At 58.0% G+C, this 26003-nt stretch overlaps 2 protein-coding genes across 7 annotated transcripts in view; one reads left to right on the plus strand and one right to left on the minus strand.

Moving 5' to 3' along the window:
* Positions 1–397: 397 nt before the first annotated feature.
* On the plus strand, positions 398–3593 carry LOC123837590 (steroid 21-hydroxylase). The gene is made up of 10 exons (XM_045866617.3): positions 398–1242; positions 1335–1424; positions 1528–1682; positions 1781–1876; positions 1984–2085; positions 2188–2274; positions 2442–2642; positions 2851–3029; positions 3133–3236; positions 3328–3593. Exons 1-10 carry the CDS (start codon positions 981–983, stop codon positions 3591–3593), a joined length of 1542 nt encoding a protein of 513 aa, XP_045722573.3. The 5' UTR covers positions 398–980.
* Positions 3594–3626: 33 nt separating this feature from the next.
* TNXB (tenascin XB) overlaps positions 3627–26003 on the minus strand; it is a 59898-nt gene continuing 37521 nt past the window's right edge. For 5 of the 6 annotated variants that reach the window (XM_064597392.1, XM_064597390.1, XM_064597391.1 and 2 more), the window contains 24 exons: positions 24738–25070; positions 22963–23280; positions 22219–22569; positions 20307–20603; positions 18592–18921; positions 17828–18178; positions 13945–14277; positions 12170–12487; positions 11426–11776; positions 10535–10822; positions 9868–10143; positions 8349–8624; positions 6829–7164; positions 6440–6562; positions 6186–6329; positions 5904–6023; positions 5664–5807; positions 5436–5566; positions 5192–5324; positions 4952–5103; positions 4763–4859; positions 4512–4673; positions 4267–4430; positions 3627–3921 (listed from right to left, as the gene is read on the minus strand). In XM_064597392.1, the coding sequence (XP_064453462.1) occupies positions 3817–3921; positions 4267–4430; positions 4512–4673; positions 4763–4859; positions 4952–5103; positions 5192–5324; positions 5436–5566; positions 5664–5807; positions 5904–6023; positions 6186–6329; positions 6440–6562; positions 6829–7164; positions 8349–8624; positions 9868–10143; positions 10535–10822; positions 11426–11776; positions 12170–12487; positions 13945–14277; positions 17828–18178; positions 18592–18921; positions 20307–20603; positions 22219–22569; positions 22963–23280; positions 24738–25070 (5633 nt within the window). In that variant the 3' untranslated portion in view covers positions 3627–3816. Of the gene's footprint in view, positions 3922–4266; positions 4431–4511; positions 4674–4762; positions 4860–4951; positions 5104–5191; positions 5325–5435; positions 5567–5663; positions 5808–5903; positions 6024–6185; positions 6330–6439; positions 6563–6828; positions 7165–7453; positions 7790–8348; positions 8625–9867; positions 10144–10534; positions 10823–11425; positions 11777–12169; positions 12488–13944; positions 14278–17827; positions 18179–18591; positions 18922–20306; positions 20604–22218; positions 22570–22962; positions 23281–24737; positions 25071–26003 lie in introns of all 6 variants that reach the window. The other variant, XM_064597394.1, reaches the window with a different exon arrangement.

Consider the following 26003-nt stretch of genomic DNA (forward strand, 5'->3'; position numbering starts at 1 on the left):
TTCTGATTGCCCTACCTGGTCCAGTGGGACCCCAGCCCTTATGGCAACAGCTCGCAGGATAGGGCTGGACCTCCTGATCCCACTGTGGCTCTCGGGCTCCTTCCTGGGGACTTTGGCATCGGTAGGGGGCATGTTCAGTCCTGCCGGGAACCCTCTCGACCTGGGGCTGGGCCTGTGGACTCTGACGCTGGAGGCAGTCCCATCCTGCCTGCAGCTGGGAACACAAGCAGCAGGGGCAGAGGGAGAAGGGAGAGGGCGGGTGGCAGACGCGGAGGAGGGAGGAGCCAAGAGTGAAGAGTTGGCGCCTCTCTGCAGCTTTGGCCTCCCCCGTCCCTGGCTTCCAAGGCCATCGAGGCCCCCTCTCCTGCTCTCTTCAGTTCTCTGAGATGCCCCCCGTATTTGTACAGTAATTCCTCTTTTTGGCTCAAGCCAGCTCGAGTTGGTCGCTTTCCTTTGCAACCAAAGAGTATATTGAGTACTAGTAAGAGCTCTAAACCGGGGGGCCATATCGCTCTTCATCTTCTTCAACTTTTGAGATGGGAATGGGGCACGGTTAATAGTTACACTGGGCCTACAGGTATAAACTGGGGTGCTCCAGGCAGACCAGGCCATCCGGTCACCCTGTGTGTAAGTTAAAAACATGCAGGCCACTTTCATCCCCCTTCGCCCTCAGGCAGTCCTGGAGGGCTGGTGAGGCAGGGCAGGCTGTTGTCTCTCCCAGATAAAGCAGGAAGCTCGTCCAAGGTGGGGTGGCGGGCAGCGTTCTCCCGCCTGGCTGACGCGAGGCCAGGAAACCGATCCTGGCTGCCCTGGCTGCGGGAGAGAGGTCACGGCCGCATCCCCCTTCCTTTCTTCTTGATGGATGAAAGGCCGGTTCTTTGACATGTGGACTGCCCAAGGCCAGGGGGGACTGGTGCCCCTCCAGGATACGTGGGCGGTGCAGTGGGCAGGGAGCCGAGGGAAGGAGTCAGAGCAGCAAGATGGGTGCAGGGGCCGCCGACACTATAAGTGGCCCAGCCAGGGCCTTGCCCGGGGCTCTGGCCATGTTCCTCCTCGGGCTTCTGCTGCTGACCGTGCTGGCTGGCGCCCGCCTGCTGTGGCACAAGTGGAAGCTCCGCAGCCTCCACCTCCCGCCTCTTGTGCCCGGCTTCCTGCACCTGCTGCGGCCCAACCTTCCCCTCTACCTGCTGGGTCTGACCCAGAAACTGGGGCCTGTCTACAGGCTCCGCCTGGGGCTGAGAGGTGCGTCTGCCCCGGCTGCCCTCCCCCGGCCCCGCCACAGAGGGGAGGAGGGGTCCCCTCCCTGCTGATGCCCCACTTTGGCCCTCCCCCAGATGTGGTGGTGCTGAACTCCAAGAGGACCATTGAGGAAGCCATGATCAGGAAATGGGTGGACTTTGCCGGCAGACCCCAGACAGCGTCCTGTAAGGGTCGGGGCGGTTCTCGAGGGAAGAAACGGGCTGGCGGAGGCAGGGGAGGTCAGACCCGTGGCTTCCGTGGTCAGCTCGACCCCTCTCCTACTCACAGATAAGCTGGTGTCTCAGCACTACCAGGACCTCTCCCTCGGGGACTACTCCCTGCTCTGGAAGGCTCACAAGAAACTCACCCGCTCAGCCCTGCTGCTGGGCCTCTTCGACTCCACGGAGGGGATGGTGGAGCAGCTGACCCAGGAGTTCTGTGAGGTGAGGGTGCACTCCCACAGTCGCCCCCGCCCGCCTCCCCTGTCCCGGCAGCTCCCTGGCCCGGCCCGGCTCGTTTAGTCCCAGCCCCTTCTCTGCAGCGCATGAGAGCCCAGGCCGGCACCCCTGTGGCCATCCAGAAGGAGTTCTCTCTCCTCACCTGCACCATCATCTGTCACCTCACCTTTGGAGACCAGGTCAAGGTTCCCTGCCCTCCATATGCTGGGGCTCTTCCTTGGCCCCTCCCTAACTCTCTCTCTGGTCCTGAACTGAAACGATTCCCTCTTTTTTTGGCGGGGGGCAGGAGGACACCTTAGTACATGCCTTTCATGACTGTGTCCAGGACTTGATGAAAACCTGGGAGCACTGGTCTGTCCAAATCTTGGACATTGTTCCCTTTCTCAGGGTGAGGAGGTGGAGCCCAGACTCGCTGGGTCCCGGGAGAGAGAGGGGCTGGGGAGGACAGGCTTCCTTGTCTGGGGCTACACCATCTTGCTCCCTGCCCCAGTTCTTCCCCAATCCAGGCCTCCGCAGGCTGAAGCAGGCCTTGGAGAACAGGGACCACATGGTAGAGAAGCAGCTGAGGCAGCACAAGGTGGGAAGGCTGTGCGTCCCTGGTGCCCCCGCAGCCCACAGCCTGGGATCCTACTGCCCCAGAGCTGGGCAGGTTCTTCAGCATCCCACTGGCCCGGGACCCGTGGCTCCCCTGAGAGCCTTCTCGCCAAGCCAGGCACTGAGGCCGGCCGCTCCTCCCCTCTACAGGAGAGCATGGTGGCAGGCCAGTGGAAGGACATGACTGACTATATGCTCCAACGAGTGGGCAAGCCAAGAGCAGGGGAGGGCTGCGGACAGCTCCTTGAAGGACACGTGCATATGTCTGTGGTGGACCTGTTCATTGGTGGCACTGAGACCACGGCGACCACCCTCTCCTGGGCCGTGGCCTTCTTGCTTCACCACCCTGAGGTGCACCCTGGGTGTGGCCTGGCTGGGGCCCCGGGACCTCAGCTCACTGCCCGCCCCCCCCCCCCCCCCCCGCAGCGTGTGAGGGCTGTGTTCACCTGGGGGCTGGCTTCTCCTGATCGGCTCGGACACTTGTGGCGGGGGGGGGGTTTGCTCCAGGGGGCGGTTCAGGGTCCCGGCCCCAGACACCAGGCTTGCTCCCATTTCCCAGATTCAGCAGAGACTGCAGGAAGAGCTGGATCGTGAGCTGGGCCCTGGAGCGTCAGGCTCCCGAGTCCCATACAGAGACCCCGCACGGCTGCCCTTGCTCACGGCCACCATCGCCGAGGTGCTGCGCCTGCGGCCCGTCGTGCCCCTGGCCTTGCCGCACCGTGCCACGCGGCCTAGCAGGTGGCTCCCGAGGGCTGGGGATGAGTGGGGCCAAGCCGGGGCTGGGGGGGTGGGGGGGGAGGGGAGGGGTCCTGGCAGGCCTCTGACTCCACCCTCCCCTCAGCATCTTGGGCTACGACATCCCCGAGGGCACGGTTGTCATCCCCAACCTGCAAGGCGCCCACTTAGACGAGACGGTCTGGGAGCGGCCACACGAGTTCCGGCCGGGTGCGTGGCGGGGAGGGCGCCCGCGGCGTGGGGGCGCCAGAGGCCGGTCCCCGCGGCTACAGAACCCCGGGTTCTGTCCTTGTGCCCACAGATCGCTTCCTGGCCCCCGGCGCCCGCCCCAGAGTGCTGGCCTTCGGCTGCGGGGCCCGCGTGTGCCTGGGGGAGCCGCTGGCGCGCCTGGAGCTGCGCGTGGTGCTGGCGCAGCTGCTGCGGGCCTTCACGCTGCTGCCGCCCACCGGCGCCCTGCCCTCCCTGCAGCCCCGGGCCCGCGGCGGCGTCAACCTCACCGTGCGGCCTTTCCAGGTGCGGCTGCAGCCCCGGGGCGCAGGGGCCCGGGCGCCGGGCCAGCACCCGTGACGGGGCAGGACGCACGCCGGCCGCACGCATGCCTCAGTTTCCCCTTTTATTACTCCCCGTACAAACCCCTGCCCTCCCCCCCTGTAAACATGGTGCTGTGAGATCGCAGATGGAGAAGGCTCCCTCCGGTGGCTGGACGGTCACGGTGGCCCCGGGCTCTTCTCTGAGCGCGACCCCTCAGTGCTCGGCAGTCATTCTGGGGCGCCCGAGAGGCGAGCGGTGGTCAGCCTCCCTGGGCCGCTGGGGGCCGGTAGCTTCTTGGCCTCAGCTTCATTTCCGTGAAGGGCACAGAGAACTCGAAGCCCTTCCAGTAGTACCAGCTCACCCCCTGGGAGAGGAGATGTTGAGACAGAGTCAAAGCCACACATCCCATCTGCTCCCACCCCTGCCCCTCTGGGGAGATGGTTCCCAGAAATCAACCCCTCTCCCACCCCCACCGACTTCATGATCCTCAACTGCCAAGGCCTGAGGCTTCATCTGAGCTGGCCCTCTACGTCCAATAAATCGTGCTCATGTCTCCCTCCAGATAGCTTGGTGAGATTGGCATTATTGTCCCATTTCACAGATGAGGGTCCTGAGGCACCAAGCGGCTGGGGAGCTTGTCCTGTCGCACCCCAGCGGGGTGAACGCCCCCGCCCCCGCCCAGCTCGGTGCTGCCCCCCAGGCCCCTCACCTGGTGGTCCACTGTGCTCCCGTAGAGCCCGTTGAGGTTGGCGTAGTGGCAGTTCTTGTACCACCAGGCCCCGTGGTACGACACAGCGCAGGAGATGAGCAGGTTGTTGGGGTCTCGATCCCGGGCAGAAAAGACACTGCCACTGTGGTAGCTCATGGAGTCGCCTGGACAGGTGTGAGAGGAGCAGTGAGGGCCTCCCCGCCCCCTGCCCCACCTCCCCACCCGCCCCCCGGCCCGCCCCTAACCTGCCGTGCCGTGGTAGCCGTCCAAATGAAGGCGGTAGTACTGGGCCGCCGAGTCGACCCGGAAGGAGTCGTACTGCGCGAACACGGCCTCGTCCCCGGCCCGCAGGTCCACGCGCATGGAGTAGTCGCCCGTGTCTGTCAGGCTGTGCAGGGCCTCGTTGCCTGGGGGGAGGGACAGTGCTCTCCTCAGGGTCCTGGTGTCCACAGGGCCTCCGTCCCTTCCCTGGCCCCCAGCCCTGTGAGGCACTGACCCAGCCAGAACTCCCCGGAGATGTTGCCAAAGCCGTGGGCGTAGTCCTCCCAGTCCCTCCAGAAGTCCGTTTGTCCGTCCATGCGGCGCTGGAACACCTGGGAAGCGGGCAGAGGCACCATCGGCCTATGGCTGCTGGCACGGCAGCCCCTGCCCCGGGCAGACCCCTGGGCTTCCGTGTGCCACCCACCAGCCAGCCGCCCCCATCGGTCTCCATGTCACAAAACACGTCCAGGGGCCGCTCGCGGTTGCCATTGAGGAAGATGGTGGTGGCCCTTGAGGTGCGGGCTCCGTTCTGCATCTCCTCCCCACAGTCCCGAGGGAAGGGGATCGGAAGTCCACCTGGGGAGAGGACAATGAGGGGCCGGTCCTTTTCCCAAACCCTAGGCCCGCTCAGCCCCTGACCAAATTTGTCCCAGTGCCCAAATACCAGTGGTGAAGGAGGTGGACACAGGCGGTGTGAGGCTCTCGCCCCACATAGCCCGGAGCCACACGCTGTAGGGGGTGGAGGGGAAGAGGCCCAGGAGCTGGTGAGAGGTGACCCCTCCTGGGAGCAGGATCTCCTGTGGACAGAAGAGGAGCAGGTCAGGGGATGGGGAGCCCTGCTCGAGAGGCAGAGGAGGGGGCAGCACTTCCTGGATTGGAACCTGGGAGTGGGGGAGGGATGGGGGCACCTGGGTCTGTTCATCAGGGGTGTTGAAACTGAGCAGGTAGCTGGTTGGAGGGACTTGGGGCTCAGTCCAAATGAGCAGGGCTGTGCGGGGGGTCACTTCCTTGGCCTCCAGGTCCTGGGGGGCCTCCAACCCTGGGAGGGGAAGATGGGAAGAGAAGATGGAGACAAGGCCCATCCTAGCTCCCTGGAACCTCCCCTCCCCCCGTCGCGCACACCTCCCAGGCTGCACCTGTGGTGAAGGTGATGCTGGCTGGGGAGGTGACGTTAGGGCCCCGAAGACCACGCACGGTCGCTGTGTAGTTGGTGTGCAGCTCCAGGCCACTCAGAGGGTACTCCACCGCACTGCCCGGGGCTGAGGCCTGCAGTGAGGGGGCTGGGAGTGGGATGAGCATCAGCATCCGCCCCCCTTCACCCTGCCGGAGCCCCTGCCCCCCAACAAGTCCCCGCCAGAGGCCTCAGCCCCGCTCACCCCCTGAGGCTGTGACACGGACGTTATACTTGTCCACAGGGGCCGGGGGGGGTTTCCAGTGCAGCAGAGCCGATCCCTCCGTCAAGTTCAGCGCTCGAAGCTGAGTGGGGCCGTCAGGAACTGGGAGAAGGGAGGGGCCTCAGAGCTGTCCCCTGCCCGCCTCTTCAGCCCTCACCTTCCCAGGCTCCGTTGGCCTCTGGTCCACAGTCCAAGCCTCTCACACCTTCCCCCTTCCCCATTCATTCTCCCCCCACCTCCTGCCCGGGGCCTAGTCCATCTTACCTGTGGTGAGGAAGCCGGTGAGAGGCTCGCTCTCCTCAAAGCCACGGACAGAGACCACGGTCACCTCATAGTGGGAGCCCGGGCTCAGCCCCTTGAGTTTCTGGGCCTGTGCGCGGCCATCCACCTGCACACTCTGTGGCTCGCCTGAAAACACAGTGGGCTCGGGAGTTTGCCCCGGGAAGCAAGCAGGGTGAGCAGGGTGCAGGGAGCAGGAGAGATGAGGGCAAACGAGGACACGGGCAAAAGGGTGTCACCTCCATCTGCCAGCTGGTAGGAAACTTTGAAACTGTCCACTCTGGATGCTGGAGGCATCCAGCTGACCTGAGCCGAGGTTTCCCCGATTTCGCTGAACTGAAGGTCACGGGGGCTTTCCAGAACTGCGGGGAGGGGTGTGCCGAGGAACGTGGGTGAGGGCACGGGGCAGGGAGGCTCCCACCCCAAGATCCCCACCCCTGCCTCTTCCTGGGCCCCTGCTCACCACCCCTTTCCTCTAGACCCAGGAGAGGAAGTCTCTGTAGACGCCTCCCAGCCCTGCACCACTCACCAAGCTCCCCTCTGGCTGAGGCACTAGGTCCCGCCCTACAAAGTACAGAGACCCCTCACTTCGGGGCAGCACACGAAGGTGCCCACTGAGGGGCCTTACCTGGGCTGAGGGTGCGGGCCGTGCCCTGGATGCTGTCGGCCTTATGGGGCCCACGCAGCCCATACAACGTCAGGCTGTACAGGGTCCCCGGGTGCAGGTCGCGGAGCACAGCGGAGCGCTGCGACCCCGGCACTGTCAGCTCCCGCTGCTGCAGGGGATGCAGGTGCGGCTCCAGGGTGCTTGGGGATGGGACCCCGAAGCGGAGCAGGAAGGAGTCAAAGGCCTCCGACGGGGCCTCCCAGTTGAGCCGCAGCGAACTGGTGGTCACGTCGGTCACCAACAGCTGGGACAGGCGGGGCCCTGGCTCCCCTGGGGTGAGGCCGGCAGGAGCAGGCCCTGCACAGAGCAGGTGGGACACAGAAGCGCACCACCTCGGTGGCCTGGGGCAGGGCTCTGGCACCGCCCCACCCCGGCCCCGAGTTTCTCATCTGTGAAATGGAACCAATGAGGGGCGGGCGCTCCTAGGTAGGACCCATAGTGAGAAGGTGTGCGTAGAGCCGAAGGCTGCTGGGCCACCCTTCCTCCTTCTGGGGCCCTCCTCATGTTCTTTCTCTACAGTCACCCGTTAGCCCTGTCGGTCCCAGTCCAGAGGTGGGTGAGGCCTAGAGAGAGGGCCCTGGCCTGCCAGTAGCTGTGGTGCCCTCGGCCGAGACAGGCCCCAGGCGCTTCCCTTCGTGGAGGCCGTAGAGGAAGAACTCGTAGGCGGTGCGGGGCTCCAGGCCCGACACTTGCACCGTGTTCTGCTTGCTGCCCACGAGCAAGGCCTGGGGCTGCCCTTCTGTGTCCTGATACTGGACCACGAAGGACTCAAAGGGGCCCTGGGCCACACTCCATGAGAGGCGCAGGGAGTCTGGGGTTATGTCGCTCACTGCCAGTGTCCTTAGCTGGGGCCCTGCGGGGGGCTCGGGGGCCTCTGTGGCTGGGCGCCAGGGGGCTGTGTGGGAGAAGCCCAGGGGAGAAGCTGAGCAGGAGGGGAGCGAGGCTCTTCTGGCACCTTCCTTCCTGTGAATCTGCCATTTCCCTGCCCTGGCACTGAGTCCTGCCACCTCTGGGCCCCTTGGAGCACCAGCACTGTGGCCCCATCACCCCTCTGTGGGGTGGCTTGCTGGGTCCGTCCCACACTCGCTTCCCTTTCTCCACCTCCACGGCCTCTCGCGCCTCACCTCGGGGTGCTGGCCACTCCCTTGGGGAGGGTGTCAACACCTTCCGCGGAGGAGGCCACTCCTTCAGCGCCCCTCACCTATGTCCTTCTCCAGTTATTTTCCATTTGAGAGAAAAGGCTCCTGACTCATCCACAGGAGGGGGTTTGCCCCCATCTGGTAAGAGCCGCCTCAGGAGAGGGACGGGGTGGGGGTTGGGAGGCCGGGGCCGCTGTCAGGGCCTTGCCCTGCGCCTGCCTCCACGGACTCCTTGGTTACCACCAAAGCCGGCCGAACTGCACTTCCCTTCCTTCCCGAGCCCTGGGCAGGCCTCCTTATGCCCCAGGCCCGCTCCTGTCGTCCCTTCAGGCTCCTGCTCACCTGTCACTCCCAGGACGGAGATGGGGCCCAGGCGCTGTCCTCCGTGGATCCCATATAGCAGAAACTTGTATTTCCTGCCAGGCTCCAGGCCCTCTATGGTGACTTCCCGCTGGTCTTTGGCCACAGGCACTGCCCGGGGCTGCCCAGCTGGGTCCCTGTACTGGACCACAAAGGCATCAAAGAGGCCCTGGGCCACCGTCCATGAGAGGCGCAGGGAGTCTGGGGTCTCATCTGTCACTGTCAGCTCCCCAAGGAGGGGTGGGTGCTCCAGGGGGGCTGTGGAGAGAGCAGGAGGAGAAACTCTTAGTCAAGAGCTACCTCTACCCCAGCCCTGGCAACTTCTGGGAGGCATGAGGGTCTAGGAAAGGGTCCCTGCAGCGTGGCTTCAATCTGCCCAAAGGAAGGGCAGCGAGCAGCTCGATCTCTCCTCTGGAGGCCACTGCCCTAAATCCTTCCTGCCCCCACTCCCTCCCTGCTGTTATCAGGGTGCAGTAAATGCATAAAAGATCACCTTGTGAGATAGGGCCCCTGGGGGTGTAGAGAAGGGCCTCAGTTTCTCCCTGGCCCCTGACTCCCTGAGCAGGGATGCGGCTGGAGCCCAGAAAGGCTCCCGGAGTGTATCTGGGTTGTCAGGGAGACACCCCCAAACACTAAGAGCTGGGCTGGGCAGCCAGCCAAGCTGATGGGCTCCCAGAGCTTGGCCATGACCTCCCCCTCCCTTGCTATCAGCCCGGGCCATCCGTCTACCCACTTCCTCAGCCCTGCACTACCACCCCTGGACCAGGGCAGCAGGGTGGGGCAGCACTGGGAGAATGGAGGGCAGAACGCAGAAGAGACTTGCCTCGGTGGGGATGGGCGCTGGCTGATGGGGTCAGAGAAGCCTGTATCCACTCCCCATAATGGGGGCTTAGGGAAGAGAATTATGCAGTCTCAGGGTCCCAGGCCCAACTGACCCTGTGCTCCATCCCCATCCGGCCAGGATGACTCACGGTCCTGGGAGTGGGGTAAGGGTCAGTGACCCACCTCCACCCTTTCCTCAAGGGGCTGAGTAATGGGCACAATGACACCAGATTTTTCCATAGTCTTTCTGCAGCCAAACCCTTCCATATTTTCCACCTCCTGCCTCAGCTGGGATGGAGGGAAGAGGATGGGAACATTTACGGAATGCTGATCGTATTTATTATGCCCACGCAGGTACGGAAACTGCGGTTCGAGGGAAGGAAGTGGCTTGTCTGTGGCCACACCACGGGCAATCGGAATTTGAACGCAGGTCTGCTTGGCTCCAAAGACTGGGTTCTTTTTATGACATCGAGCAGTCAGTGAATGAGGGAATAATGCATGTAACATACTTAGAATAGTGCTTGGCGTGTGACCGAGACTCAGTAAATGTTTGCTTTTGCTGCTGCAAAGGCTGAGGCTGGAGGCATGGATAGGCCGGGGGGCGGCCAGCTCTGGGGGCACGATAGGCGGCAGCTCTAGAGAAGGTGTGGTGGAGGGCTGGGGCTCGGCTGGGGCTCACCCGTCTTTGCCTCCACAGAGACTGGGCTGTGTCTCTTCCCATCCTGAAGTCCGTAGAGCAGGAACCTGTACTTCCTGCTGGGCTCCAGGCCGGGCACGGTGACCTCGCGCTGGTCTGCGGCCACAGGCACCACCCGGGGCTGCCCGTCCCTGTCCTTGTACTGGACCACGAAGGAGTCGAATTCACCCTCGGGGACTGCCCACGAGAGGGTCACGGAGTCCGGGCTCAGGTCCGTCACTGTCAGCTCCCCGAGGCGGGGAGGTTTCGTGTCTGAGACTGCAGAAGAGAGAGAGGTGTGTGGAGAGTGACAGAGACTGACAGAGCTTCCTCAGGGTGTTGCGGCTCTGGGAGCTGGTCCTGGGAGCTGGGACGGGGTGGCTGGGCCACAGGGCAGGAGGTGGGGCAGCAGAGGAGTAGGGACAAAAGACGGGCCAGGGAAGAAGGCAGCGTCTGTCAGGATGGAGAAAGAGCAGGGAGAAGGACGAGAACGAGGGCTAAGCGGGGAGCTCTGGACCTGGATTTCACCGGGCCTAGTACATAAGCAGGTGCGGAGGCCCTGCGGCGGGAGTGTGGAGCATAGAAACAGGCAAGTCTGACTGTCGCCACAAGGGGGCGAGGCACACCCAGGAGGCCCTAGCGCCAAAGGTGGCCTCCCGCCTCCACTCACGCGTCTCGGCCTCTGCAGACACTGGGCCGTGGCGTTTCTCATCCTGGAGGCCGAAGAGTAGGAACTTGTACTTGCGGGCCGGGTCCAGGCCCGAAATGCTGATCTCACGGAGGAGCCCACCCACAGGCACCGCCTGGGGCTGGCCCTGCACATCCTTGTACTGGACCAGGAAGGAGTCGAAGGAGCCCTGGGCCACCGTCCACGACAGGCTCACTGTGTCGGAGGCCACGGCTGCCACAGCCAGCTCCCCCAGGCGGGGTGCCACAGGGCGCTCTGCGGGCAGGGAGGCTGGAACGGAGCACAGGAGGCTGAGCGGTCAAAGGCAGGACCGTTCGCAAGAGAGGGAGTGCTTTCCCCAGACTATGAAGAAAATGGTTTCCAACAAGCTCTTCTAAAGTGCTTGATGCGTCGCCGGCACGGCGGTAGGCAGCTCCCACAGCAGCGCACGTACCCCTCACACGACACACGAGCCACGTGCCGTTAGTATCACCCTCCCCATTTTGCGTGGGGCTGCAGCGCAGAGAAGTTAAGAAATGTTCATGAATTTACACAGTCAGTACATTCAGAGCAGGAATCAAACCCAGAGAATCTGGTTCTGCAGCCACGTTCTGAGTCACTAAAATACCCTGTTGGGGAGCCTGAGGAGCCCATATATGAATAAGCAAGTTTAAGAACACAGGTAAAATTTATGAAGCCCAGGGTACATGCCAACTGACCGAGAACACAGTTTCCATCAGGCTCACTCAACTAAAGGATGAGGCAGGATCATTAGTGCCGTATGGGAAAGGAGACGGATCTAAAGGACCATCTGTGAGGAGGGCTGAGATCCAAAGGGGAAAGCAAGAGAAAATGGAAGGAGACCTTGGGGACAGGGCCCCCGCCCCCACTCACCGGTCACGCCCACGGTGGACACGGGGCCGTCGCGCTGTCCCCTGTGCAGGCCGTACAGGTGCATCTTGTACTTGCGCCCCGGCTCCAGGCCCCCGATGGTGACCTCACTCTTGTCACCTCTGACACGCACCACCTGGGGCCGCCCGTCCCCGTCCTTGTACTGGACAGTGAAGGAGTCGAAGTGGCCCTGGGGGACGGTCCAGGAGAGGCTCAGCGAGTCTGGGGAGGATCCTGTGACCATCAGCTCCCCCAGGAGGGGCTCCTCGGGGGGCTCCGGGGCCTCCGTGCTGGGTTCTGTGGGGCTGGGCGTCTCCTCCACCTCGGTGGGGGTTGGGGTCTCTTCCTCTGCAGCTGAGAAGGACAGACACAGAGGAGGTGAGGCAGGATCCCCAGGAGATGTCCTCAGGTCTTGGGAGAAGGATGGAGAAGCTGTGATCATGTCTGGGGGCCCCCAAATTCAGCTCAGGGAAGCCCATCCTTGGGGCTGGGTGGGCTTGCTCAGCTGCATCTCACAAACATGCCTGGGAGCCTTGAGGGTCAGCTGTGGGGAACCCTGGACAGTCCCCAGCACAGCTCATGGAGGCCCTACTCTGCAGGGGAGGACCCCTCAGGCCTCAGGGAGCCCCGGGAGGGCACCATGGCTCAGCCTCGAGCAGAGGGGCCTCCTGCACCCCTCTCACCCATCACCTGGGAGAGGGAGACCCTCCCACCGGCCCCACCCTGGGGCTTCCAGCATCCACTCACCTGTCACCCCAATGGCAGAGACAGGGCCCACGCGCTGGCCACCGTGGAAGCCGTACAGGTTCATCTTGTACTTGTGGTCTGGCTGCAGGCCTGAGACGGTGACCGCATCCTCATAGCCCGGTACGCGCACTGCCTTGGGCTGCCCGTCCCCGTTCTTGTACTGGACCAGGAAGTGGTCAAACTGACCCTCGGGGACAGTCCAGGAGAGGTGCAGGGAGTCGGGAGTGGTGTCGGTCACGGTCAGCTCCCCCAGGCGGGGTTTGGTGGGAGGCTCAGGGGCCATGGTGGATGGGGCTTCGGTGGTCATAGCTTCATATTCTGGAAGTGGACAGAGACATACAGGGACAGATGAGGACATGCAGGTCAGCATAGAAGTGGGTGTCTTACAAGAATAAGATAATAAGGAGCAGAGTGTCACCTTCCCAGTCCATTAATGCCAGCCTGCTCGGCCCCTTACCCTCATCTTGCCCCTACCCACAGCCCGCCCCCTCTCCCGCTCTCTCCAGCACCCACTTCCCCTGCACATTGTGCCCTGGGCCTCACTCCACTGGGGTCTCCTTGGCATCTCACTCCCCTTGGCTCATGCCGTTGCTCCCAAACAGCTCAGAACTCCCTTCCCCAACCAGAAACCTGGAGTCTTCCTGGATCTCCTCCTATCCCCAGCGGCCATCAGACTCAGAGTGTCCAACTAAGTTCCTCCTGGGTTCCCCACACCTGCAGCCCCACCAGGCTGGCTTGGGTCCCACCCCAGCCCCGTCGCCTCTCAGCTGGGTCACCGTGTCCCTCCTGGGCTCCCTGCCTCCCTGCCCCGTCCGTTCCTCACAGGGGCCAGGCCGAGCCTTCCACTGCACATCTGACAGCGTTGGCCTTAGCTTCACCGGGCAACAGCCCTCTCTACCCCCGGGACGAGCCCCTGGCTTCTGAGCTGCCTCTGCTGCTCTACCCCCATCTCACGACTCCCTCCCCCACTCAGAGGCTCTCACACAGAATCCTCTCGGTCCCTCTCATGGGCCGCGACATGCCTAGTTTCCAGGCCCTGGCACCAGCTGTGACGTGGATCTGACTCTGTCACCAAGCGAACGCCTGCCCAACCTCAGGTGTCAGCTGTCCCGTGGACACCCCTGGGCAGGCTGGCTTAGGCATGCTGCCCAGTCCTGGCCTGGCCCCAGGGCTTCCTGTCACACGCATATGCCCCTTTGCCTGATTGCTGGTTCACGGCCTATCTCCCCACACCCGGGAGCCCCATTACAATAACAACTTCTCTCTCTGCCACGATCAGGCTCACCCCAGTGAACTCCCACAGTGCTTGGCTCAGGGCACCCAATCTTGTGGGCCCATGGGAATCAGAAGCCTGACAGCACCCAAACCACGAGGCCTGGAGGTGTTTCGGTCAGGACGCTACATCCTGAGCCCCCTCTGTCTTCTCCCCCAGCCTCTAGTGAACTACGGGGAGGCAAAGCCTCTGGGAGGAATCAGAGATGCCAGTACAACTCTCTCCAACAAATTCTAAGAAAGCGTCCAAATCCTTTGTTGTGAGGAGCTTTGCTAAAGTGTGGTCCTCGGACCAGCAGCTTCAGCATCGCATCAGGGATGTAGAGCCTCTGGCCCCAGCCCACGCCTGTGGCATCTGATTCTGCCCTTTACCAAGATCCTCAGGCCATGTGATGTGCAAAAGAGACGAGCTGCCTAGAATATGTGTTTTCATGCACGTGGGAATAAAGGGAGAGTCCTGTAGGGCCGGCTTCCCCAGGGGGCCCCGTCTCACCCCCACTCACCGGTCACGCCCACGGTGGACACGGGGCCGTCGCGCTGTCCCCTGTGCAGGCCGTACAGGTGCATCTTGTACTTGCGCCCCGGCTCCAGGCCCCCGATGGTGACCTCACTCTCGTCACCTCTGACACGCACCACCTGGGGCCGCCCGTCCCCGTCCTTGTACTGGACAGTGAAGGAGTCGAAGTGGCCCTGGGGGACGGTCCAGGAGAGGCTCAGCGAGTCTGGGGAGGATCCTGTGACCGCCAGCTCCCCCAGGACGGGCTCCTCGGGGGGCTCCGGGGCCTCTGTGCTGGGTTCTGTGGGGCTGGGCGTCTCCTCCACAAGGTCCTGGGGGGCTGAGAGAAGACATGGGGATGGAGGCTTAGTAGTGAACTCTGCTGCTCATGTCAGGAGGACAACGAGGTGCAGCAGTCCATTCCTCCAGCTGTGGAGCCGAGTCTGAGCACCTGGGGGCTAGCCGGCTGGGAACTACCGAGCTCACGCTGAGATAGGCCCCGATCCCCTTCACACACTGGTTAGCTGGCACCAGAAGGTAATTCAGACGTGTGTATAGGAGCCACAATAATCCCATTATTTGACCCAATAATCCCACTGGGCAGCCGTCCTAAGAAAATTATGAAAAAGTTGCGCCATGGGAGTCTGTTGTGGGATTATTTGTGACAGCAAAATGTGTCAGGGACCCAAATGGTCCCGAGAAGATGATTCACTTTGCGATGGCACTTTCACCATGCAGTGTCAGATCACCATTAAATGATGATTAATGCCGGGTCTGTGGCCTCAAAATAAATGCTCACAATGTAACTTATGTACAAAAACAAAGGAAGAGCCAAGAATTGTCTGAACGCTCTGCAGCTTGAGAACATGCACTGGATGGAAAGCTAGGGAGAGCCTGTGCTATGGGTATTATTATTAATGGCACTTACTGTGTCCAAAGGTGTTCTGATCGGTTTTTCCCCCTATTTTTCAAATATTCCACAATGTTGATACTCGTTTCCCCAGAATAACGTGTACTGAGAAAGAAACCCTGGACTCTAAAAATTAATAATCTGATGGGGGTTGTGGAGAAGGCTGTGGGTTCCTTCAGCTGCCCTCCTTACTTCGTGTGTGCTTGTGATCCACTGTGACAGACAGTAACAACATTGAACAGTGGATGAGCATTACGGCTTTCCCTCAGGGTGGGAGCTGTTCTAATGTCTATTTTCTCTTTTTTAAAGATTTTTTATTTATTTATTCATTTGAGACAGAGAGAGAGAGAGAGAGAGAGAGCATGAGCAGGGGCAGAGGCAGAGGGAGAGGGAGAAGCAGGCTCCCGTCCGAGGCAGGAGCCAGATGTGGGGCATGATCCCAGGACCCTGGGATCATGACCTGAGCTGAAGGCAGACGCTTAACCGATTGAGCCACCCAGGTGCCCCTCTAATGTCTATTTTCTGATCATTCTCCCATCCTCCCCCTCCTGCCATACTCCTGCGAATGTATATAGAGAAAAGAGGCCCATCCCCCAGAAGTCAGGGGGGCTGTGTGAAATCGTTCCTCTGTCTGGAGCATTTTCAGGAGAGGAGACGGAACCTCACAGAGCCTCTCACTTGGTGTTGTAGAGGTTGCGGGCCCCAGGCCTACAGAGAGGCTCTCTTCGGGGTGCCAGGCTCTCCCGCACGGCACATAGAGGAACTCTGTTCTCACGGGACATCAGAATCGGGCTGACACTGAATAGAGAACCCGGAAATGGGCCCTCAACTCTATGGTCAACTAATGTTCAACAAAGACAGTCTCTTCAACAAATGGTGTTGGGAAAATTGGACAGCCCCATGCAGAAGAACGAAACTAGACCATTCTCTTACACCACACACAAAAATAGACTCAAAATGGATGAAAGACCTAAATGTGAGACAGGAGTCCATCAAAATCCTAGAAGAGAACACAGGCAGCAACCTCTTTGACCTCAGCCGCAGCAACGTGTTGCTAGACAAGTCTCCAAAGGCAAGGGAACCAAAGGGAAAAATGAACTACTGGGACTCCATCCAGATAAAAAGCTTCTGCACAGCAAAGGAAACAGTCACAAACCTAAGAGGCATCCCACAGAATGGGAGAAGATATTTGCAAATGTCTTATCAGATAAAGGGCTAGTACCCAAAATCTATAAAGACCTTATCAAACTCAAAACCCAAAGAACAAATGATCCAATCAAGAAATGGGCAGAAGACATGAACAGACATTTTTCCAAAGAAGACATCCAAATGGCCAACAGACACATGAAAAAGTGCTCAACATCGCTCGGCATCAGGGAAATCCAAATCAAAACCTCAATGAGATACCACCTCACACCAGTCAGAATGGCTAAAATTAACAAGTCAGGAAACAACAGATGTTGTTCAGGATGCAGAGAAAGAGGAACCCTCCTACACTGCTGGTGGGAATGCAAGCTGGTGCAGCCACTCTGGAAAACAGTACAGAGGTTGCTCAAAAAGGTAGAAATAGATCTACCCTATGACCCAGCAATTCAACTACTACGCATTTTCCCAAAAGATACAAACATAGTGATTTCAAGGGGTACCTACACCCTTATGTTTATAGCACCAATGTCCACAATACCCAACTATGGAAAAAAAACCCAGATGTCCATCGACAGATAAATGGATAAAGAAGAATGGGATATATATACAATGGAATACTACTCAACCATCAAAAAGAATGAAATCTTGCCATTTGCATCAACATGGATGGAACTGGAGGGTATTATGTTAAGTGAAATGAGTCAGTCAGAGAAAGACAATTATCATATGATCTCACTGATATGTGGAATAAAAGAAACAAAACAGATGAACATAGGGGAAGGGAAAGAAAAATAAAATAAGATAAAAACAGAGAGGGAGACAAACCATAAGAGACGCTGAACTCTGGGAAACAAACTGAGGTTGCTGGAGGGGAGGGGGTTGGGGGCTGCGGTAACTGGGTGATGGGCATTAAGGAGGGCACGTGATGTAATGAGCGCTGGGTGTTATATGCAACTGATGAATCACTACATTCTACCCCTGAAATTAATTAAAAAAAAAAAAAAGAATTGGGCTGACACTGACCTAGAAAAGCCATCCTGACTGCCCTTTTAGAATTTAATTCACCTTGTGCTTTTGCCCCCCTAATTTCTTAGGGACTAGAAATTATAACTTTTCAGAATTAGAAATAAAATAAGTTGTAAGAGTGATGGGGGAAAAGATGGAAGGAGTACAAGAGAGGAGAAGGTATTATATTTAAAATAAATATTTCCTGATTATAAAAGAAAATTTAGAACAATAGACTAGAATAAAACAAAAAAAAGGGCTGGAACATTCTATCCTGTCCTACAAACCATGCACATCTGTGAGATGTGTTTCCTTCCAGTTTTCTGGCAATGCATGTTATTTTCCAGTGGTTGTTATTGGCATCCTTACCAAATTTGGGGTCTCCTTTTTCAATGTAATATTATCAAATAATTGTCTTATGTTAAAACATTTTGGTGATGGCATAATAGTTCATCTTATAGATGTTGCCTAATTATTGAATCATCCCAACGTGGTTGGATGTTGTCCTGTTTCTTTCCTTCTTGTGTGTGTGTGTGGGCACGCGTGCGCGCGTGTGCATGCTTGGCCTGAGCCTGACACACTTTACTCTTAGAGGGGCCCAGCGGCTGATCATCAGAAGGAGGTCATGCTAGTGTGTATGATGAGGCTCCAGGTTAGCAAATGTTAAATCCTAGGCACAGGCCACACCCCAGGGCCCTGGAGGAAAAGCATGAAATGGGGAGCCAAGGCTTGGATCCTTAGGACGAGCAAAAGAACAGAACAGTCATCCAGGGTACCCAAGAGAAAAGGCAGTTCTCCCTGAAGACCCCTGATTCCTGCCCCCACTCACCGGTCATGCCCACGGTGGACACGGGGCCCTCGCGCTGTCCCCTGTGCAGGCCGTACAGGTGCATCTTGTACTTGTGCCCCGGCTCCAGGCCCCCGATGGTGACCTCACTCTCGTCACCCCCGACACGCACCACCTGGGGCCGCCCGTCCCCGTCCTTGTACTGGACAGTGAAGGAGTCGAAGTGGCCCTGGGGGACGGTCCAGGAGAGACTCAGCGAGTCTGGGGAGGATCCTGTGACCGTCAGCTCCCCCAGGAGGGGCTCCTCGGGGGGCTCCGGGGCCTCCGTGCTGGGTTCTGTGGGGCTGGGCGTCTCCTCCACCTCGGTGGGGGTTGGGGTCTCTTCCTCTGCAGCTGAGAAGGACAGACACAGAGGAGGTGAGGCAGGATCCCCAGGAGATGTCCTCAGGTCTTGGGAGAAGGATGGAGAAGCTGTGATCATGTCTGGGGGCCCCCAAATTCAGCTCAGGGAAGCCCATCCTTGGGGCTGGGTGGGCTTGCTCAGCTGCATCTCACAAACATGCCTGGGAGCCTTGAGGGTCAGCTGTGGGGAACCCTAGACAGTCTCCAGCACAGCTCATGGAGGCCCTACTCTGCAGGGGAGGACCCCTCAGGCCTCAGGGAGCCCTGGGAGGGGGGTGGGGAGGCACAAAGGGCACCATGGCTCAGCCTCGAGCAGAGGGGCCTCCTGCACCCCTCTCACCCATCACCTGGGAGAGGGAGACCCTCCCACCGGCCCCACCCTGGGGCTTCCAGCATCCACTCACCTGTCACCCCAATGGCAGAGACAGGGCCCACGCGCTGGCCACCGTGGAAGCCGTACAGGTTCATCTTGTACTTGTGGTCTGGCTGCAGGCCTGAGACGGTGACCGCATCCTCATAGCCCGGTACGCGCACTGCCTTGGGCTGCCCGTCCCCGTTCTTGTACTGGACCAGGAAGTGGTCAAACTGGCCCTCGGGGACAGTCCAGGAGAGGTGCAGGGAGTTGGGAGTGGCATCGGTCATGGTCAGCTCCCCCAGGCGGGGCTTGGTGGGAGGCTGGGGAGTTGTGATGGGTGGGTCTGTGGGGGCTGGTATTTCATGGTCCTTTCCTGGGGCTGGATCAGGAGACAAAGAGAATGTGTGGACGTGCCTCGTGGGCCCCCTTCCAGTAAAGGATACTTAGATTTCTCCCAGACACACCAAGTCCCTGCAGCCTGGATGCTAGCCCCCCAGGATTAAGACATCATCTCCTTGGTTTGAATGTTAGTGACCAAGGGACAGAGCATACTCTCGTGGTAACATCATGACGGGTCGTCGGGACTGCCATGGTGTTCCATGTGTGCGGGCGCTGAGCTCTTGGGAGCCGCAGAGCAAATCTGCACAGAGGGACAGAACTAAGGCTTCCTAACACCACCAAACATACCAGACAGGTCACATCAGGAGGTATATCTACTCAGGTTTGGAAATTCTACTTCATGAGTATTTTCCTTTAATACCTTCTCTGGTTGAGAAGTCTTCTGAGCATTTTTAGAGACAAATTTAGATTTCACAGTGGAGGCCAAAGAGATGAGACACGAGGTCGTCTTTGTACCTGGGTGGTTTTGGACCTTGCATTTGCTCTCTCCATAATTTATGGCACAGATGACTCATCACACCCCCAGGTTTCTTTTGGCTTTTCTGTTCCACATAGGGTTTCATTCTTCCTTAATCGCTGAATTACAAAATCATCTTGTTTCCTATCTGTTGTTTGGGAACCAGGTCTTAAGCATCAAAGGGTAATAGTTCCAAAAGAACTTAACAAAAGCAACAATTGGCCCTGTTAGCAAATAATGAATGAAGGGAAGGTGCCTTGTGAAGTTGCACATATGACTGATACTAACCATCAAAGTAAAAGCAGCCATGGTAGCAGGATTCAGGGTTCATTTAGCATAAAGGGGGATCAGTCTGGGTTGGAAAACACATACCATTTTACCCACTGAAATCAATGATAATTATGAGAATTCATCCTAAGAGTTTTCAGAAACTAATTTTCTTCCTCTTCCTTCTTTACAGATGAAGAAAGGGAGGCACAGAGAGGTTGAGTGACTCTCTTGGGGTAACACAGCTCGAATGGGCTGAGGCTAGGGTCAACCCTAGGTCTGTTTGAATGTGTTATTTCCCTGGTGCTGTGCCTCTTCAAGGACCAAAAAGTCTGTGTGTGGGGGGGGCCTGACTGACTCAGTCAGTAGAACACGTGGCTCTTGATCTCGGGGTTGTGAGTTCAAGCCCCATGTTGGATGTAGAGATTAATTTAAAAAAATAAATAAATAAAGCCTGTGTATAAAGGGAAAGATGGCTGGGGCAACACCAAAGGCTTGGAGTAAAGACACAAGCAGAATCATTCTCAGGAGCTTGGGAGACTCTAGTCTCAGGGACAGTGGGACAAAAACACCTGAATACCGACATAAAAGAGAAACTGAGTCCAGCTAGGGCAGGGCCCAGTGTCCGACTGTATACTCACCAGTTAAACCGACAGCAGAGACCGGGCCCACGCGCTGGCCACCATGGAAGCCGTACAGGTTCATCTTGTACTTGTGGCTGGGCTCCAGGCCTGAGACAGTGACCTGGTTCTCATTCCCTGGCACTCTCACCGCCTTGGGCTGCCCGTCCCCATTCTTGTACTGGACCAGGAAGTGGTCAAACTGGCCCTCAGGGACAGTCCAGGAGAGGTGCAGGGAGTCAGGGGTGGCATCCATCACGGTCAGCTCTCCCAAGTGTGGCTTCGGAAGGATGTTGGTAGGGGGCTCCCTTTCGGGGTCTGGGAATAGATGCAAACAGAACCTTTCCTATTGCTGGAAGAACTAGTTGAGGCCCTGGCTCTACTGGATTCAGACCAGAAGGTGGGCCAGCTGTGTAGGCCTAACTTAAGATCCATTTCTGCTTAACATCAGTCTTTTTGTGGTCTCTTCATGGTCTGTCAAACTTACCAGGCAGCCTCCTACCTCAGGGCCTTTGTATTGACCATTCCCTTTGTGTGAATGTTCTGACCCTGGATGTCTGCATGGCTTATGTCTACACTTCCTTTAAGTCTTTGTTCAAATGTCACCTCTTCAGGGCCAATCATGACCACCCTATCTAAAATTCCAATTCTCCCAATTGCAATGTTTTCTCCTTTTTTTGGACCTGATCCCAGCAACAAATTAGAAAACAACATTTATGAGACAACCAGGAAACTAACATTCCCTACATACTTAATGATATTAATGAATGACTGTTCATTTTTAAAGGTATAATAACGGTGTTGTGGCTATTTTTAAATACTTTTTTTTTTTTTTTTTTTTTTTTTTTAGGGAGAGAGAGAGTGTGTGCATGAGTTGGGGAGGGGCAGAGAAGATATCTTAGGCAGGCTCCACACCTAACGCAGAGCCTGGTGAGGGGCTTGATCTCATGACCCTGAGATCATGACCTGAGCCAAAATCCAGGGTCGGAAGCTTAACCGACTGAGCCACCCAAGCATCCCTTAAATAGTCTTTTTAAAAAGAATGATACGCTTAAATATGAAGCCATGAAGTATGGGATGAAGTCTAGAGCATCTGGGATGAGTTTACCAACTCTGCAACAGTATATCCATACAACGGAATACTATTTGGCTGTACAGGGATGAGTTCTGCTACACGTTACAACATGGATGAACCCCGAAAAGGACCTTGATGAAAGAACCCGGACACAGAAGAGCATGTTATTGTATGATACCGTACCATCTATATGATACATCTAAAAAAGACAAATCTACAGAGGTAGAGTTCTAAAGTGAGATAGTGTTAGAGTTCCACAGAGAAAATTCTAAAATTAGATAGTGCTGATGGATGCACAACTCCGACTAAAAATCATTAAGTTGCAAACTTAAAGCAGGTGAATTTTATGGTATGCAAATTATATCTCAATAAGATGTTCTAAGCACACATGGCAGTGTGAGGAGGGCAGGTAGCGAGTGGGGTGTGGACCAGCCAGACTGGCCAGCAGTGAATATTAGGCTGCAGCAGGGCAATGGACATATGGGAGTTCATGATGCTATTCTTTCTTTTCATGTGTAAGGTTGAATCTCATATAATAAATATTTGTTGGATGATTGAATAGTTCGTGGCATTTGCCCCAACCACAAAAGCAAGATCTTTCCAGGTTTCCCGGAAAAGCGGAAAGCCACAAATGGGTCAGTGTATCACTACTTCAGAGCCTTCCAACCGAGGGCCACTCTGACATAGGACTGGCACTCGGGCTTCCTGAGCCCACCTCACGCCTGTCCGGACATGTTACTGGATGAAGTGTGGGTTAGGTGAGGCTTTAGGATCCTGGCTCTCCAGGGGAGGACACCCTGAAGGCTCTAACATTGAGACCTTACCCAACCCAGCCCTGAAGGCCCCGCCCCCACTCACCGGTCATGCCCACGGTGGACACGGGGCCGTCGCGCTGTCCCCTGTGCAGGCCGTACAGGTGCATCTTGTACTTGCGCCCCGGCTCCAGGCCCCCGATGGTGACCTCACTCTCGTCACCTCTGACATGCACCACCTGGGGCCGCCCGTCCCCGTCCTTGTACTGGACAGTGAAGGAGTCGAAGTGGCCCTGGGGGACGGTCCAGGAGAGGCTCAGCGAGTCTGGGGAGGATCCTGTGACCGTCAGCTCCCCCAGGACGGGCTCCTCCGGGGGCTCCGGGGCCTCCGTGCTGGGTTCTGTGGGGCTGGGCGTCTCCTCCACCTCGGTGGGGGTTGGGGTCTCTTCCTCTGCAGCTGAGAAGGACAGACACAGAGGAGGTGAGGCAGGATCCCCAGGAGATGTCCTCAGGTCTTGGGAGAAGGATGGAGAAGCTGTGATCATGTCTGGGGGCCCCCAAATTCAGCTCAGGGAAGCCCATCCTTGGGGCTGGGTGGGCTTGCTCAGCTGCATCTCACAAACATGCCTGGGAGCCTTGAGGGTCAGCTGTGGGGAACCCTGGACAGTCCCCAGCACAGCTCATGGAGGCCCTACTCTGCAGGGGAGGACCCCTCAGGCCTCAGGGAGCCCCGGGAGGGCACCATGGCTCAGCCTCGAGCAGAGGGGCCTCCTGCACCCCTCTCACCCATCACCTGGGAGAGGGAGACCCTCCCACCGGCCCCACCCTGGGGCTTCCAGCATCCACTCACCTGTCACCCCAATGGCAGAGACAGGGCCCACGCGCTGGCCACCGTGGAAGCCGTACAGGTTCATCTTGTACTTGTGGTCTGGCTGCAGGCCTGAGACGGTGACCGCATCCTCATAGCCCGGTACGCGCACTGCCTTGGGCTGCCCGTCCCCGTTCTTGTACTGGACCAGGAAGTGGTCAAACTGACCCTCGGGGACAGTCCAGGAGAGGTGCAGGGAGTCGGGAGTGGTGTCGGTCACGGTCAGCTCCCCCAGGCGGGGTTTGGTGGGAGGCTCAGGGGCCATGGTGGATGGGGCTTCGGTGGTCATAGCTTCATATTCTGGAAGTGGACAGAGACATACAGGGACAGATGAGGACATGCAGGTCAGCATAGAAGTGGGTGTCTTACAAGAATAAGATAATAAGGAGCAGAGTGTCACCTTCCCAGTCCATTAATGCCAGCCTGCTCGGCCCCTTACCCTCATCTTGCCCCTACCCACAGCCCGCCCCCTCTCCCGCTCTCTCCAGCACCCACTTCCCCTGCACATTGTGCCCTGGGCCTCACTCCACTGGGGTCTCCTTGGCATCTCACTCCCCTTGGCTCATGCCGTTGCTCCCAAACAGCTCAGAACTCCCTTCCCCAACCAGAAACCTGGAGTCTTCCTGGATCTCCTCCTATCCCCAGCGGCCATCAGACTCAGAGTGTCCAACTAAGTTCCTCCTGGGTTCCCCACACCTGCAGCCCCACCAGGCTGGCTTGGGTCCCACCCCAGCCCCGTCGCCTCTCAGCTGGGTCACCGTGTCCCTCCTGGGCTCCCTGCCTCCCTGCCCCGTCCGTTCCTCACAGGGGCCAGGCCGAGCCTTCCACTGCACATCTGACGGCGTTGGCCTTAGCTTCACCGGGCAACAGCCCTCTCTACCCCCGGGACGAGCCCCTGGCTTCTGAGCTGCCTCTGCTGCTCTACCCCCATCTCACGACTCCCTCCCCCACTCAGAGGCTCTCACACAGAATCCTCTCGGTCCCTCTCATGGGCCGTGACATGCCTAGTTTCCAGGCCCTGGCACCAGCTGTGACGTGGATCTGACTCTGTCACCAAGTGAACGCCTGCCCAACCTCAGGTGTCAGCTGTCCCGTGGACACCCCTGGGCAGGCTGGCTTAGGCATGCTGCCCAGTCCTGGCCTGGCCCCAGGGCTTCCTGTCACACGCATATGCCCCTTTGCCTGATTGCTGGTTCACGGCCTATCTCCCCACACCCGGGAGCCCCATTACAATAACAACTTCTCTCTCTGCCATGATCAGGCTCACCCCAGTGAACTCCCACAGTGCTTGGCTCAGGGCACCCAATCTTGTGGGCCCATGGGAATCAGAAGCCTGACAGCACCCAAACCACGAGGCCTGGAGGTGTTTCGGTCAGGACGCTACATCCTGAGCCCCCTCTGTCTTCTCCCCCAGCCTCCAGTGAACTACGGGGAGGCAAAGCCTCTGGGAGGAATCAGAGATGCCAGTACAACTCTCTCCAACAAATTCTAAGAAAGCGTCCAAATCCTTTGTTGTGAGGAGCTTTGCTAAAGTGTGGTCCTCGGACCAGCAGCTTCAGCATCGCATCAGGGATGTAGAGCCTCTGGCCCCAGCCCACGCCTGTGGCATCTGATTCTGCCCTTTACCAAGATCCTCAGGCCATGTGATGTGCAAAAGAGACGAGCTGCCTAGAATATGTGTTTTCATGCACGTGGGAATAAAGGGAGAGTCCTGTAGGGCCGGCTTCCCCAGGGGGCCCCGTCTCACCCCCACTCACCGGTCACGCCCACGGTGGACACGGGGCCGTCGCGCTGTCCCCTGTGCAGGCCGTACAGGTGCATCTTGTACTTGCGCCCCGGCTCCAGGCCCCCGATGGTGACCTCACTCTCGTCACCTCTGACACGCACCACCTGGGGCCGCCCGTCCCCGTCCTTGTACTGGACAGTGAAGGAGTCGAAGTGGCCCTGGGGGACGGTCCAGGAGAGGCTCAGCGAGTCTGGGGAGGATCCTGTGACCGCCAGCTCCCCCAGGACGGGCTCCTCGGGGGGCTCCGGGGCCTCTGTGCTGGGTTCTGTGGGGCTGGGCGTCTCCTCCACAAGGTCCTGGGGGGCTGAGAGAAGACATGGGGATGGAGGCTTAGTAGTGAACTCTGCTGCTCATGTCAGGAGGACAACGAGGTGCAGCAGTCCATTCCTCCAGCTGTGGAGCCGAGTCTGAGCACCTGGGGGCTAGCCGGCTGGGAACTACCGAGCTCACGCTGAGATAGGCCCCGATCCCCTTCACACACTGGTTAGCTGGCACCAGAAGGTAATTCAGACGTGTGTATAGGAGCCACAATAATCCCATTATTTGACCCAATAATCCCACTGGGCAGCCGTCCTAAGAAAATTATGAAAAAGTTGCGCCATGGGAGTCTGTTGTGGGATTATTTGTGACAGCAAAATGTGTCAGGGACCCAAATGGTCCCGAGAAGATGATTCACTTTGCGATGGCACTTTCACCATGCAGTGTCAGATCACCATTAAATGATGATTAATGCCGGGTCTGTGGCCTCAAAATAAATGCTCACAATGTAACTTATGTACAAAAACAAAGGAAGAGCCAAGAATTGTCTGAACGCTCTGCAGCTTGAGAACATGCACTGGATGGAAAGCTAGGGAGAGCCTGTGCTATGGGTATTATTATTAATGGCACTTACTGTGTCCAAAGGTGTTCTGATCGGTTTTTCCCCCTATTTTTCAAATATTCCACAATGTTGATACTCGTTTCCCCAGAATAACGTGTACTGAGAAAGAAACCCTGGACTCTAAAAATTAATAATCTGATGGGGGTTGTGGAGAAGGCTGTGGGTTCCTTCAGCTGCCCTCCTTACTTCGTGTGTGCTTGTGATCCACTGTGACAGACAGTAACAACATTGAACAGTGGATGAGCATTACGGCTTTCCCTCAGGGTGGGAGCTGTTCTAATGTCTATTTTCTCTTTTTTAAAGATTTTTTATTTATTTATTCATTTGAGACAGAGAGAGAGAGAGAGAGAGAGAGCA

Source organism: Mirounga angustirostris, unplaced genomic scaffold, assembly GCF_029215605.1.
Source record: "Mirounga angustirostris isolate CCGP_5_RB_7025 unplaced genomic scaffold, mMirAng1.0.hap1 SCAF_8, whole genome shotgun sequence".
Taxonomy (NCBI): Eukaryota; Metazoa; Chordata; class Mammalia; order Carnivora; family Phocidae; genus Mirounga; species Mirounga angustirostris.

Excerpts from the sequence above, each read along its gene's own strand:
- LOC123837590 (XM_045866617.3), top strand. The coding sequence starts at position 981 with ATGGGTGCAGGGGCCGCCGACACTATAAGTGGCCCAGCCAGGGCCTTG. Across the intron at positions 1,877-1,983 it reads ACCTCACCTTTGGAGACCAG|GAGGACACCTTAGTACATGC; the intron begins GTCAAGGTTCCC and ends GGCGGGGGGCAG. Across the intron at positions 2,643-2,850 it reads TCTTGCTTCACCACCCTGAG|ATTCAGCAGAGACTGCAGGA; the intron begins GTGCACCCTGGG and ends CCCATTTCCCAG.